This window comes from Echinops telfairi, unplaced genomic scaffold (assembly GCF_000313985.2).
Source record: "Echinops telfairi isolate 266 unplaced genomic scaffold, ASM31398v2 ScPeMD7_2291;HRSCAF=2852, whole genome shotgun sequence".
NCBI lineage: Eukaryota > Metazoa > Chordata > Mammalia > Afrosoricida > Tenrecidae > Echinops > Echinops telfairi.
In genome coordinates, this window is record NW_022106189.1 from 20,105,505 (window position 1) to 20,116,887 (window position 11,383).

An 11,383-nucleotide genomic window follows, 5' to 3' on the forward strand; every position below is an offset into this window, starting at 1 on the left:
GGGGTCCCATGGTGAAGGGAACGGCTGACAGGTGTCTTCCCTTGGGAAACTACTAGTTCCCTTTTGTCACAAAGAAGGATCTTTGGGGAGGTATTGCCCGGGATGTTTAGCATCCTGCAGATGCATGCCTGCATCAGCTATCTGTTTGGTGGGGAGTTCAGCAGGGTGGTCTGGTGAAACAACTTCAGTGACACTCATTTCTCTGCAAGAAAGAACTTTATATCGAGAAATAATTCCCTATCCAGAAGGCGTCCCGGCTCAGTCCCTAAGTGGGATGCTAGCTTCAGATGTAGGAAGCGGCAGGGCAGTGATGCAGAAAGGTGAATCGGGTGCAGGAAGGTCATAAGCGGTGGGGGCCGAGTGGTGTGGACCCAAGGTCGGTGGAAACGTGGCAGGGTGCCGGCAGCTCTCAGGGTTGGGCCGACCACATGAGGAGGCCCCTGGAGGCAGACACAGAGTCCCGGCAACCAGGAAGGCGAGGGGGCAGAGAGAGAGGGAGAGGCTGCCAGGCTAGGCGTCATCAGGCTGTGACCTGATTGACAGGTTGCACTCCACCCCAACACTCTCATCAACGGAGTAAAAACCTCCTCTTACTCCTGTCTAAATCTCGCTCTTTTGCTATTTAAAAATTAATAATAATAAGGATGCGTTCATAGTTATGAAACCGCTTACCGACTCTATGTCAGTGAGGTTTGAAGAAAAAATATTAAAGATGCTTACTGAATTCTTGGCGGGGTGGAATCAGGATTCGGATCTCGTGGCAAGCAACAGTAACTGGCTGGGTTTTGTCTTTGTTTTTCTAACTACTTCTTTCCTTTCTGCTTTTTTTTAAGTCATTTTATTGGGGCTGGCTAGGTTTTTTGAAAGACTCTGTTTTCATGGTCATTCTTTTTATTCGGCCTCTATTTACACTGCGCTATGGCAGTGCTGTGAAGGGTCTACCTGAGTGGTTGTGGGTGAGGGGCACTTTCGAGCCCACCAATGCCCCTGCTGCTCAGCCTCTCTTGCTCTAATGAGGGATTTATGAAGGGAGAGGGTCCCTGCCCAGGACCCTAAAGAACCACACCCCTGCCCTGTGCCCATGGCCTCCGCTGCCAGCATTCGGAGCTCCTGTCTGACCTGCTGCCCTTTGACTCCACCAGGCTGACCTCCAGCTATGTGAGCATCGAGGGTCTCACTCACCTGGCATCTGGCCTGAGCCACTGTCAGGACCTTGAGGAACTGGAGTGAGTTGAGGGGTTCTCGGGACAGAAAGTAGAGAGGGCAGTTCACCCTTGGGCTGGGAGAGATGTGGGACTTTAGCCTGCCCTGTGGGGTTAGGGAGGGGTGGGAGAGGGGTGGGAGAGGGGTGGGAGTGGGGCGGGAGGGGGGACTGGGGCAGGCTGAGCCTGTGTCCTTATCCCAACTTGGCCGGTAACAGGGAGCCCCCAAGCCTTACTCTCCTCGGACCCCGGGGCGCTGGGATGCAGAGGGGACAATCAGTCACGTGCGTGCGTGCGTGGATCCAGGGTCCTTCTGCAGCCCTCATTCCAGAACCTAAGGGCTTCTCCTCTCCTCCTGCCAGGGCCCCAGGCTCTGACCCTTAGGGCCAGTCACGCCCCACAGAACATGGATGGGAGGGGGTTCCAGGATCTGCAGGCCCGGAGTTGGCCTTCTGGGGCAGTGGACAGGCAAGGGGGCCTGATAGAGCGAGCTCAGCTCCAGGGCTGGGGCAGCCTGGACTAAGCTTCCTCTTGTGCTTGGCCGCTTCCAGCTTGTCCAACAATTCGTTCAGCGAGGAGGGTACCCGGGAGCTGGTGAAGACCCTTGCTGGGAAGTGGAGGCTGAAGAGACTTGAGTAAGCGGTGGGGTTGGTTAATGGCGGGAGCGGTAGGGACTGGGAGTTCCTGCCTCTCACACACACCGCTGTCCAGCCGCCGGGTGGATCCCAAGTGAGGAAAACCTTTGGCTTCCTGGCCTGGCTCCGATGGCCCACAAGATGCTTGGTGACAGGAAAGAGGATAAGCAACTCAAACTGCCTCAAGCCAGGAAGGGACTAATTCAGGTCATAGAAAATTATCAGAGAGCGGACTTCAGGCATGGCTGGGTCCAGGGGCTCAGTGTTTGACAGGCCCCACTCCAAATCGATACAACGGCTCAGAATTGACTCGATGGCAGGGAGTTTTTGTGTTTCCCTCCAAAGCTACCTGTCTGTCTCTTGGCTCCTCTGTCCCTCCATCTTTTTCTCTCTCTGTACTTGGGCTTCATCCTCGGACGGATACTGCCAGCAGCAATTCCCACCATCACTGTGGAAGGGGAGCACCTCGGCCTGGCTCTTACAACCGAAGGCCGGCTAGGAATCTCACCAGCCTGACTGGGGTCATGTGCCCATTCCTAAAACAGTCCTGTGGCTCCGAGAATAGACTCCTCTGATTGGCCAGACCTGGGTCACATGCACACTCACTTATCTTGAATTAACAACCACCCTCTGTCTCGGCCACCCTGGATAAGGTTTCTGAGGCTGCAAATCTTTTATTTTTATTGATTGATTGATTGATTGATTGATTGATTGATTGATTGGCTGTCAATCTTTACAGGAGCAGACAGCCTCATCTTTCTCCTGAAGAGCCGCTGGTGGGTTTGAACTGCTGACCTTGCAGTCAGTGTTCCAATACTTACCCCAACAGTGCCAACAATGAGGTGGTATTTCACGGTGCTATTCACAGAAGTATCAGGAGCCCTGGTGGCAGAGTGGTTACACACTGGGCTGCTAACTGCAAGGTCAGCAGTTCAAAATCGCCAGCCTCGCCAAGGGAGAATGAGGAGGCTTTCTACTCCCACCAAGAATGACAGTCTCAGAACCCCACAGGGGCTCCCGTCTGAGTCAGCGTTGCTTGAATTGTAGTCAGTGAAATGACCAGGGGTGTGGACCTCGCTTAGAAGCCATACTGCCCAGGTTCAGCTCTTGGTCTGATGTGATAGGTAGGTTTATTGTCCCAACCTGGCCAATTGGAACATGTGGGATTCATCAGGTCACAGTTTGATTAGAGGGCCAAGAGATAAATGGCTCGGCAAGGTCTGCCCCCTTCTCTCTTGCTCTCTGGTGACTGGACTAGCGTGCGGCTACTTTAGCTAGTTCTCTGCCTCAACCTGTGTGCTACACCACCTGGGAGCCAAGCCAGCCCATGAGTTGTGTTGCTAGAACTTGAGGCTCCTTTGAGACCTGCTTCGCCACGCTGCTGGTGCATACATCGCTTGAGCTTGAGGCTAGTGGATCCCATCGCCTTGCATTGCTTGATTTCGATATCCCATCGGGGCCTGCTTCCCTAAGCTCCCAAGCTCCTGACTGTAGCTGACCCGCCCTGCTGTCTGCTGCCTGTGGGCAGATGCTGCCTGCCTTGCCCAAGGGAGGACTCTGCTGTCTGCTTCCTTGACCTTGGACCCAGCAGCCCACATGAGTTGAAAGACTTCCAGTATATTAACTGTTCCACGAAAGTGAGTTGAACTGAGCCCTCTGTCCTGCTGTGCAGACTAATTAGCTGTTATATTCCTTCTCGCTGTATAAACCTATACTGTGGTACAGTCTCGGGGTCTCTTCCTGAGGCTGCCTCTTGCTGTGTGTAACCTTGAACAAGTCTCCCAGCACCCCGAGCCTTGGTGTCTCCCCCCCCACAGTATATGCTCGGCGTGTAATGTGCTCCTCACTGGCCCTTTGACTGGCCCCGCTAGAATCTAAAGCCGCTGCCTCGGTGGCTCAGGGATTCGTGCAGGGAGAGGCCATCTGGATTTGGTTTTATCCCATTGTCGTACTGTGTGGATGTAAGTGGCGGTCTTGCAGGTCCTGGGTGTTGTGGACCATGGAAATGGGAGGCCCCTGATGGGCAGGACCTCAGTATGGGTCAGGGATCTGACCTAGCATCCCCAGGACCTCACCTGCTTCCATTTCCCCAGCCTCAGCCATCTTCCACTGGGCAGCTGGTCCCTGGACATACTCACCAAAGGACTACGCCACATGGTCCTCCTGAAGAGCCTCACGTGAGTGGCCCAGGGGGTGGAGGTGGGGGTCCAGGGAAAGAGTGGGCTCTCTTGAGACCACCCCGCAGAGCAGCATCGGGGCCGCTCTTTGACAACCCTCCTCTCCCTGGGCAGGCCCTGGGCCCACAGGGGTGGGTGGCCACCAAGTCCTGTAATAACTCTTGTTCTTAATGCAGGCAGGATGCAGGGCTGGGCGGGGCTGGGATCTGCAGGGCTGGGCAGCCTACAGTCTGCATTCTCTCCGGCTCCCAAGTGACCCCGCCTCCGCAGACCAAAGAAGGTCTCCACTTAGATCTGGTGGCCTTGTGATTTCAACCCCTGACCACGGTGTCTACTTTCAAATAGCAATGAGTCTACTCCCTCTTTTACAAAAAACAGTTTTACGGGCACGCAATCCATGTATCACACAATTCCATAGTTCAATCATAGCAAGAGTTGTACAATCATTACCACAATCAATTTTAGAACAGTGGCGCGCGCTCTCTCTCTCTCTCTCTCTCTCTCTCTCACACACACACACACACACACACACACACACACGGCTAACTCACTTTTAAAATGAGCTGTGTAATCTCCATCAGCTCTAGAGAGTATTCCCACCTCCTTCCCACATACATTGTTTGCTCCCTCTACCCGCCACCCTCCCTATCTCCCACCCCCCCCCACCTCCCCTATAAGCCCTTGCATCTGGTCCCATCTCCATGCCTGTACTCATCTGTGCTTCAGACTGGAAATCCCAAGAGAAACAAGAAAAAAATTAGGTGGTAAGGAGAAAATAATAACACAGAGATAGAAATACAAATAGTGGGTAAGAAAGAAAAGACCACCGTGGATAGTTTTAAAAAGCCAGGGAAGGAGTTTTTGCCATGGAGCAAGCAAGGGATACTCCTACTAGAAGCACCTCGGGGGTCTGCCAGCGGCTTGATCAGGCCGGGTGCTCTGCCTCCACTTGCCCCCCACCGCCTTCTGCACAGTGTGTTTTCCCCTTGTCATGTTTGAAGTTTATTATTGACGTCTTTGGATCACACAAGCTGGTGTGCTTCTTCCAGGTGGACTCCTGGCTTAGATGGCTGCTTGTTTGAATACAAGTCTTTAAGACCCAGCTGCTAATCCGATCGATAGCCGGCACCATCTACTTTCTTCACCACACTTTGCTGTGGCACCCTCCACGTCAGGGGTCTCTTCATTACTCTCCTTTGAACGCGGTTTTTGAAACCAGGAAACACTGAGGCTAAAAGCACATCAAGCAGTGACACAGAGCAGGGCTTTGTTTTCATCCGGCCCCACCCTGGCCACGGGTGGGGGGACCCCATGAAAGGGGGGACACATAGATGTGTCTCTCCTATACTCAGCTCACTGAAGGCAGTGCAAAGTCTGCTTTGCAAAAACCTAACAGTGAAACAACCCTCGGGCATGTGTTTTAGAACCTGGCTCCAATAGATGGCCTTCTCACTCTCGGCTGTCGTTGCCAGCAGACAGTGAGCCTGTGCCCTGAGAGGGGATTGCCAGGCGGCGGCATCCCGAGGGAGTTGCCATTCTCTCGGGCTGACCGACAGATCCCCGGCGCACAGGCCGAGGCCACGTGTGGCAAAACCTTGGTTTTCTCCCGTGGGCGCTGGGGATGGTCTTGTCATCCCTGCTCCCTACGTCCCCTGATTCTGTGACGGATGCCTGAGCTCCGGAATGGGCAGAGCCTCTGCCAGCTTGGTGTCCTTAGCCCAGCCCCTGCCTGTGGAGGTCCTGATCCGTGCCCCGGCCTGTCCCCTCTTTTCCAGCCTCAGCGAGAACCGCATCAACGATGTCGGCTGCCGCGACCTTGCTGAAGCCCTCAGAGGGGCCACCAATTTGGAAGACTTGGGGTGAGTTTTCTGTCCCGCCCCCTCCCCGCAAGCCCGGACAATTTTGGCAGGGTGGGAGCGAGGGACAGATGCTAAAGGCAGGGCCATGTGCGTGCGCACTTCCCTGCTGGGCCTCTTTGCCCGCCCACCCCCACGTCCACGTTGTGCAGGAACTCAGGAGAGGATGGAAGACTGCCCATTGCAGCAAGAGAGATCTAGGTCAGCCTCAGGGAGGACAGGCGTTGGGAGTCCTCCCCAAACACAGGGTGAAGATGGTGCACTTTCCGTGTGAGCTGCCCTCAGCACCCAGGAGTCCTAGTTCCCTACTATTAACAGCACCTCACCCATAAGACCAAACCCAGGCCCACCACCATGGTGTCAGTTCTGACTTGGACTGACCCTGTAAGTCAGAACAGAGCTGCTCCCTAAAGTTTCCAAGGCTACCACTCTTTACAGGAATGGACAGCCTCACCCTTCTCTGCAGACCCGCTGGTGGGTTTGAAAGGCTGGCTTTGAAGTTAGCAGTCTGGTGTCTTACCCACTGGGCCTCCTCCAGGGCCCCTTACCCCACCAATAGGTTACGTTAAAGAACAGAAATGTATTTCTCACAGTGCTGGGGTCTGAGTGTCTACACCAGGCTCGGGGCCTTGTCGGTTCCTCCCTTGTCAGCAAGGCATGTTCTTCAGCTCCTGGGCAGTCTTCAGCTTGCAGCTCCTCCTCCCCTGGTGCCCTCTTGGGGTGTGTCTGTGTGTGTGTTGGACAGGGTTGTCGAGAGAAACAAATCCAGGGACACGCATCCATGCATGAGAAGGAGCTTTATATCAAGAAGCAATTGTATAGCAAGAAAGCATCGCAGCCCAGGCCAGCTTACATTCTTAGGTCTAGTGCAAGCTGGGGCCTTCCTCAGACTCACACAGCTCCCAGCTGCAGGCCGGTGGCTCAGACAGGTGAGGCGGAAAGCCGGGGATCACAGGCTGCCGGGGTGGGAGGGTGAAGAGTCACGTGGGCCCACAGTTCATGGAAGCACGGCAGGGTTGACAGCTCTCAGGGCCGGGTGGCTCACATGGGGTCACCCCGGGAGGCAGGCAGAGTCCCAGCAAACGGGAAGGCAGAGGGGCAGAGAGAGAGGGAGAAGTTCCCAGTTTCCCCCTTATACAAAGGCCGCGCCTCCCAGAAGGCATCATCAGCCTGGGGCCTGATTGACAGGTTCGACTCTACCGGGACACAAGTGGGCAGTGAATCCAAGCTCACTGCCATCGTGCCAATGGTGACTCAGAGGAACCCTGCAGGAGAGGGGAGAATGGCCTCTGTGGGCTTCTGAGATGAGAGTGCGTCATGGGGTTAGGAAGCCTCGTCTTTCTCCCGCAGAGCGGGCTGGGGGCTTTGAACAGCTGACCTCGTGGTTAGCTGCTGATGCGTCCCACGCCACCCATGCTCCTGTTACACACGTGCAAGTTGACATAAAATCCAACTGCCGCCATGTGTCCCTGTCTAGGCGGCTCTTTTATTTTATTTCATTTTAAAATCACTTTACTGGGGGCTCGTACATCTCTTATCACAACCCTTCCATCCGTCCATTGTGTCAAGCACATCTGTGCATATGTCGCCGTCATCATTCTCAAGACATTTTATTTCTACTTGAGCTATTGGTATCAGCTCCTCATTTTTCCCCCTCCCTCATGAACCCTTGATAATTTATAATTCTTATTTTTTCATGTCTTACACTCTGTCCTTGGGAAGGGTTGTATGTAGATCATTGTGATCGGTTCCCCCTTTCTCCCCCCACCTTCCCCTTCCCCTCCTGGTGTCACCACTCCATTATTGGTCCTGAGGGGTTCTTCTGTCCTGGATTCCCTGTGTTTCCAGCTCTTATCTGTACCTGTGTACATGCTCTGGTCTACCCGGATTTATAAGGTAGAAGTGAGGTCATGATAGTGGGGGGAGGAAGCATTAAAGAACTAGAGGAAAGTTGTATGTTTCGTCGGTTGCCAGAAGAAACCAGCTCCTAGCACAATCACTACGGTTTGGTAGGCGCAATTGTACAGCGATAATAAGTAAATATTATAGTAAAGTTATAGAGAGCATGAGAGATAGAAGAGATATATAGAAAAAAATGGAGTCAGACACATTACATGATAGCATTGCTCACCTCAGCCCCGCTTGGTGGTCCACATGGAGGGAGAGAGAGAAACTTTAATGCTCCCCAAGCTTTTTTTTTTTTTTTTTTTTAAAAAAAATCATTTTATTTGGGGCTCATACAACTGTTATCCCAATCCATACACACATCAATTGTGTAAAGCGCATTTGTACATCGTTTCTCAAAACATTTTCTCTCCATTTAAACCCCCGACATTAGGTCCTCATTTTTCCCCTCCCTCCCCGCTCCCCCCTCCCGCATGAGCCCTTGATAGTTTATAAATGGTTATTTTGTCATATCTTGCCCTGTCCGACGTCTCCCTTCTGGGGACATTGGGGACGTGCAAGCCCCCTCATTACCGGTGAAGACATACGTCACAGGAAAGGGTTGTGCTACAGGTATTACAGTGATGGGAGGGGGTGATCTAGGGACATACATGCAATAGGAAGGGGGAGGAATTGGGGGTATACATGTGACAAGATGGGTGGATCCTAGATTTAGGATGGCAGATTAACTTTGACCTTAAGCTTCAGAGAGAGGTAATCCATTGTCTCCAGCAACAGGGAGCAGGCCCACCCTGTGGTGGGACGAGACAGCAGTCTGGCAGCGATAGCAAGGATCTGACCTCCCCCCACAGTGGGTGCTTACTGCACCCTGACTGGCTCGTCTCTTCCTCGGACCCTTCTGTAAGGGGATGTCCAATTGTCTACAGATAGGCTTTGAGTCTCCACTCCACGATCCCCCTCATTCACATTGTTATGATTTTTGTTCTGGGTCTTGGAGGCCTGATACCTGGTCCTGTCGACACCTCGTGGCCACACAGGCTGGTGTTAAGCTGCTCTCTTAGTGGCTCAGACGTGATCAGGTTCAGAACCCACCATCCTCTGGTGTCACCTCGGTGACCTCACAGAAGAGAGGACCACCCTCAGAGGCACACAGGCACTTGCTTCCAAGGGTCAGCATATGCACACTCCCTCTGTCTGGGCGTGGGAGGACATGGGGTGTCAAGGATGTGTGACACCCCCATCTCCCCACAATCCCACTCTTCTCTTCCCCAGCCTGAGCCACAACCGGATTGGAGAGGCTGGTGCCCAGCACTTAGCTGCTGTCCTGCCGAAGCTGCCGCAGCTCAGGGCGATCGAGTGAGTCTGATCTAACAAGCAGGGCCCCACACTGGCCCCTCCTGCCCCACCCCACCCGCAGCCGCCAGGGTGTAGGCGTGGGGGTGAGTGACCTGCTGGCCAGCCCAGTTCCCGCTCCTCTCTGGCACCCTGTCAAGCTGTACCCGTGTGGTGGCGACTGGTCTGGGGTGGGAGGGCCAAGGTTCTGATGTCCATCCCTCCCTCAGCCTCTCAGGGAATGGCATTGGCCTGGTGGGGGGAAGGCAGCTGGCGGAGTCTCTCAGCCTCTGTAGGAGCCTGGAGGAACTGAGGTATGTGTCTGCAGGTGGGCTGCCCTCTGCCCCCATGCTCCATAGCATCCCCCACCCCACCCCCAGCCCTCCTCTCCCCCAGGGCACAGGGCAGGCTCCCGAGGGACCAGCCAGAGCTCATCATTCACCCCCTTCTCTTTCAGGCTTGGGACCAATGCCCTGGGAGACCTCACAATCTGCATGCTGGCCCGAGGGCTGCCCCCACACCTCAGGGCCCTGTGGTGAGTGCCTTCTGCCACAGGGAAGAGAGCTCCACCCCTGTTTCCCCACCATGGCCTTCAGTCAGACTGGGTCTTGCTTGGGGCTGCCTGCCCCTCTCCCGCCCACTCCTCCCTCTCTCTGGGTGAGGAGCCAGGAGAGCTGGCCTCATGCTGGCCCTGCCACCAATTCCCTGTGCGCCCCTGTCCCTCAGAGCCTCAGTTTCCCCACATGTAAACACAGCCCTCCCCTCTCAGGGCATGAGCCTGCGCACAGGGTGCGTGAGAAATGGCTGCAGCCCAGCGTCTGTACTCTGCAGCTACAGCCCAGTGGGACCCGTGGGACCCACGTTCTAGTCGGTCCATTGTCCGTGCGAGAACCAAGAACACCAAGGGCAGGAGCGGTGTAGAGAGCAGACCTTCATGTGTTAACATTCAGGAGCCAAGCCTTGAACTTGGAGTCTCCGCCCCCAAAGCCAGGGCCCGTGATACCCTGTGTGGATGTATGGATGTGTGTGTGTGTGTGTGTGTGTGTGTGTGTGTGTGTGTAGGGAGGGTGAGGGTGTTAGGATAGCTTTTCCCATAAGCCATCTAAAGTCTGACCTTAAATCCTCAGGTTGTAAAAGCTGAGGTTAGGGTCTCCACAAAGACCCCCACCCCCTATCTCTGGTCCCCCAGCCTCCTCTTACCCCTCTCCTCTCCCTCCAGCCTGTCCTCCAGCTGCCTGAGCCCAGAAGGGGTACTGCCCCTTGGCCAGGCCCTGGATGGATGTCCGCACATGGAAGAGATCAGGTGAGGCGGGTCGTGGGGCCTGGGTGGAAGGTGGGGAGTGGGGTCGGGGCTGCCCCTTACCGCTGTCTCCCCATCCTGCAGCCTGGCTGAGAACACCCTGGGCCAAGGGCTTTCGTGGTTCTCCAAGGGGTTCCCGCTGCTCCGGCAAATTGAGTATGTAGCTGCAGGGGAGAGGGAGGGGGAGGTGGGGGGGATGGGTGAGTGGACCCTGGTGGGCCCCACCTGACACCTGGCTAGACCTTTGAAGGGACGAGGCCTCATGTGGGGACACGGGACACAAAAGAGCTGTGTTCCTGCCCACACCTGCCTCTTGGGCCCCCATCTTCCCTGACTGCAGAGGCACCCTGATTGGGAATGGGGTACCAGCCAGTGATGCCCCCTACCCAGCCCAGACCCCTCTCTGTCCCCAGCCTGATTTCCTGTAAGATCGACAACCAGGCTGCCAAGCCCCTGGCTGCTGGCTTCCTGCTCTGCCCAGCCCTGGAAGAGATCCTGTGAGCCATCTGAGGATCCTGTGCTTGAAGGGGTTGGGGGTAGGGGGCTGGCCCAGGTCCCCTCCACCTGGAAGTGGGAGACTCCTCTAGGGAAGTTGGGGTGGCTGAGCTGTGGGCAGAGTTGGGCAAAGCCACCCAGCCCCCACCCCATTTCCCCATCATGGGGTGGTGGGAGGGGAGGGCTCTGTGCCCCTGACCTTCCCTTCGGGAGGTGGCTGGAGAGGCCACCTGCCTGGTGTGCTGGCCTTTGTAGTGGAAAGGGCTGAGGTGCCCTCTGGTGGTACCAGGGTGTTTCTGTGGGCAGGCGTCCTGGCCCATCGTTACAGCCCCCTCTCCAGAACCTTCTGCGTTCTTGAAGAGCCCTTGTGTGTGTGTGTGTTGGGACGTGTGGGGGTTCCCTGGAAAGTCTTCGGAGAGATCTGGGGAGCACCCCATTAGGAAGGACCTCTCAAATCTGCACAGCACGCCTTTGGCCCCTA

General features: G+C 55.3%; 1 protein-coding gene across 1 annotated transcript in view; it reads left to right on the top strand.

Moving 5' to 3' along the window:
• The window catches only part of NLRC5 (NLR family CARD domain containing 5), a 68,848-nt gene that overhangs the window by 54,922 nt on the left and 2,543 nt on the right, over window positions 1-11,383 (top strand). The window contains exons 35-44 of the mRNA XM_045293895.1: window positions 1,143-1,226; window positions 1,754-1,837; window positions 3,931-4,014; window positions 5,790-5,873; window positions 9,048-9,131; window positions 9,338-9,421; window positions 9,565-9,642; window positions 10,327-10,410; window positions 10,492-10,563; window positions 10,821-10,904. Coding sequence (XP_045149830.1) covers window positions 1,143-1,226; window positions 1,754-1,837; window positions 3,931-4,014; window positions 5,790-5,873; window positions 9,048-9,131; window positions 9,338-9,421; window positions 9,565-9,642; window positions 10,327-10,410; window positions 10,492-10,563; window positions 10,821-10,904 — 822 coding nt within the window. The remainder of the gene's footprint in view (window positions 1-1,142; window positions 1,227-1,753; window positions 1,838-3,930; window positions 4,015-5,789; window positions 5,874-9,047; window positions 9,132-9,337; window positions 9,422-9,564; window positions 9,643-10,326; window positions 10,411-10,491; window positions 10,564-10,820; window positions 10,905-11,383) is intronic.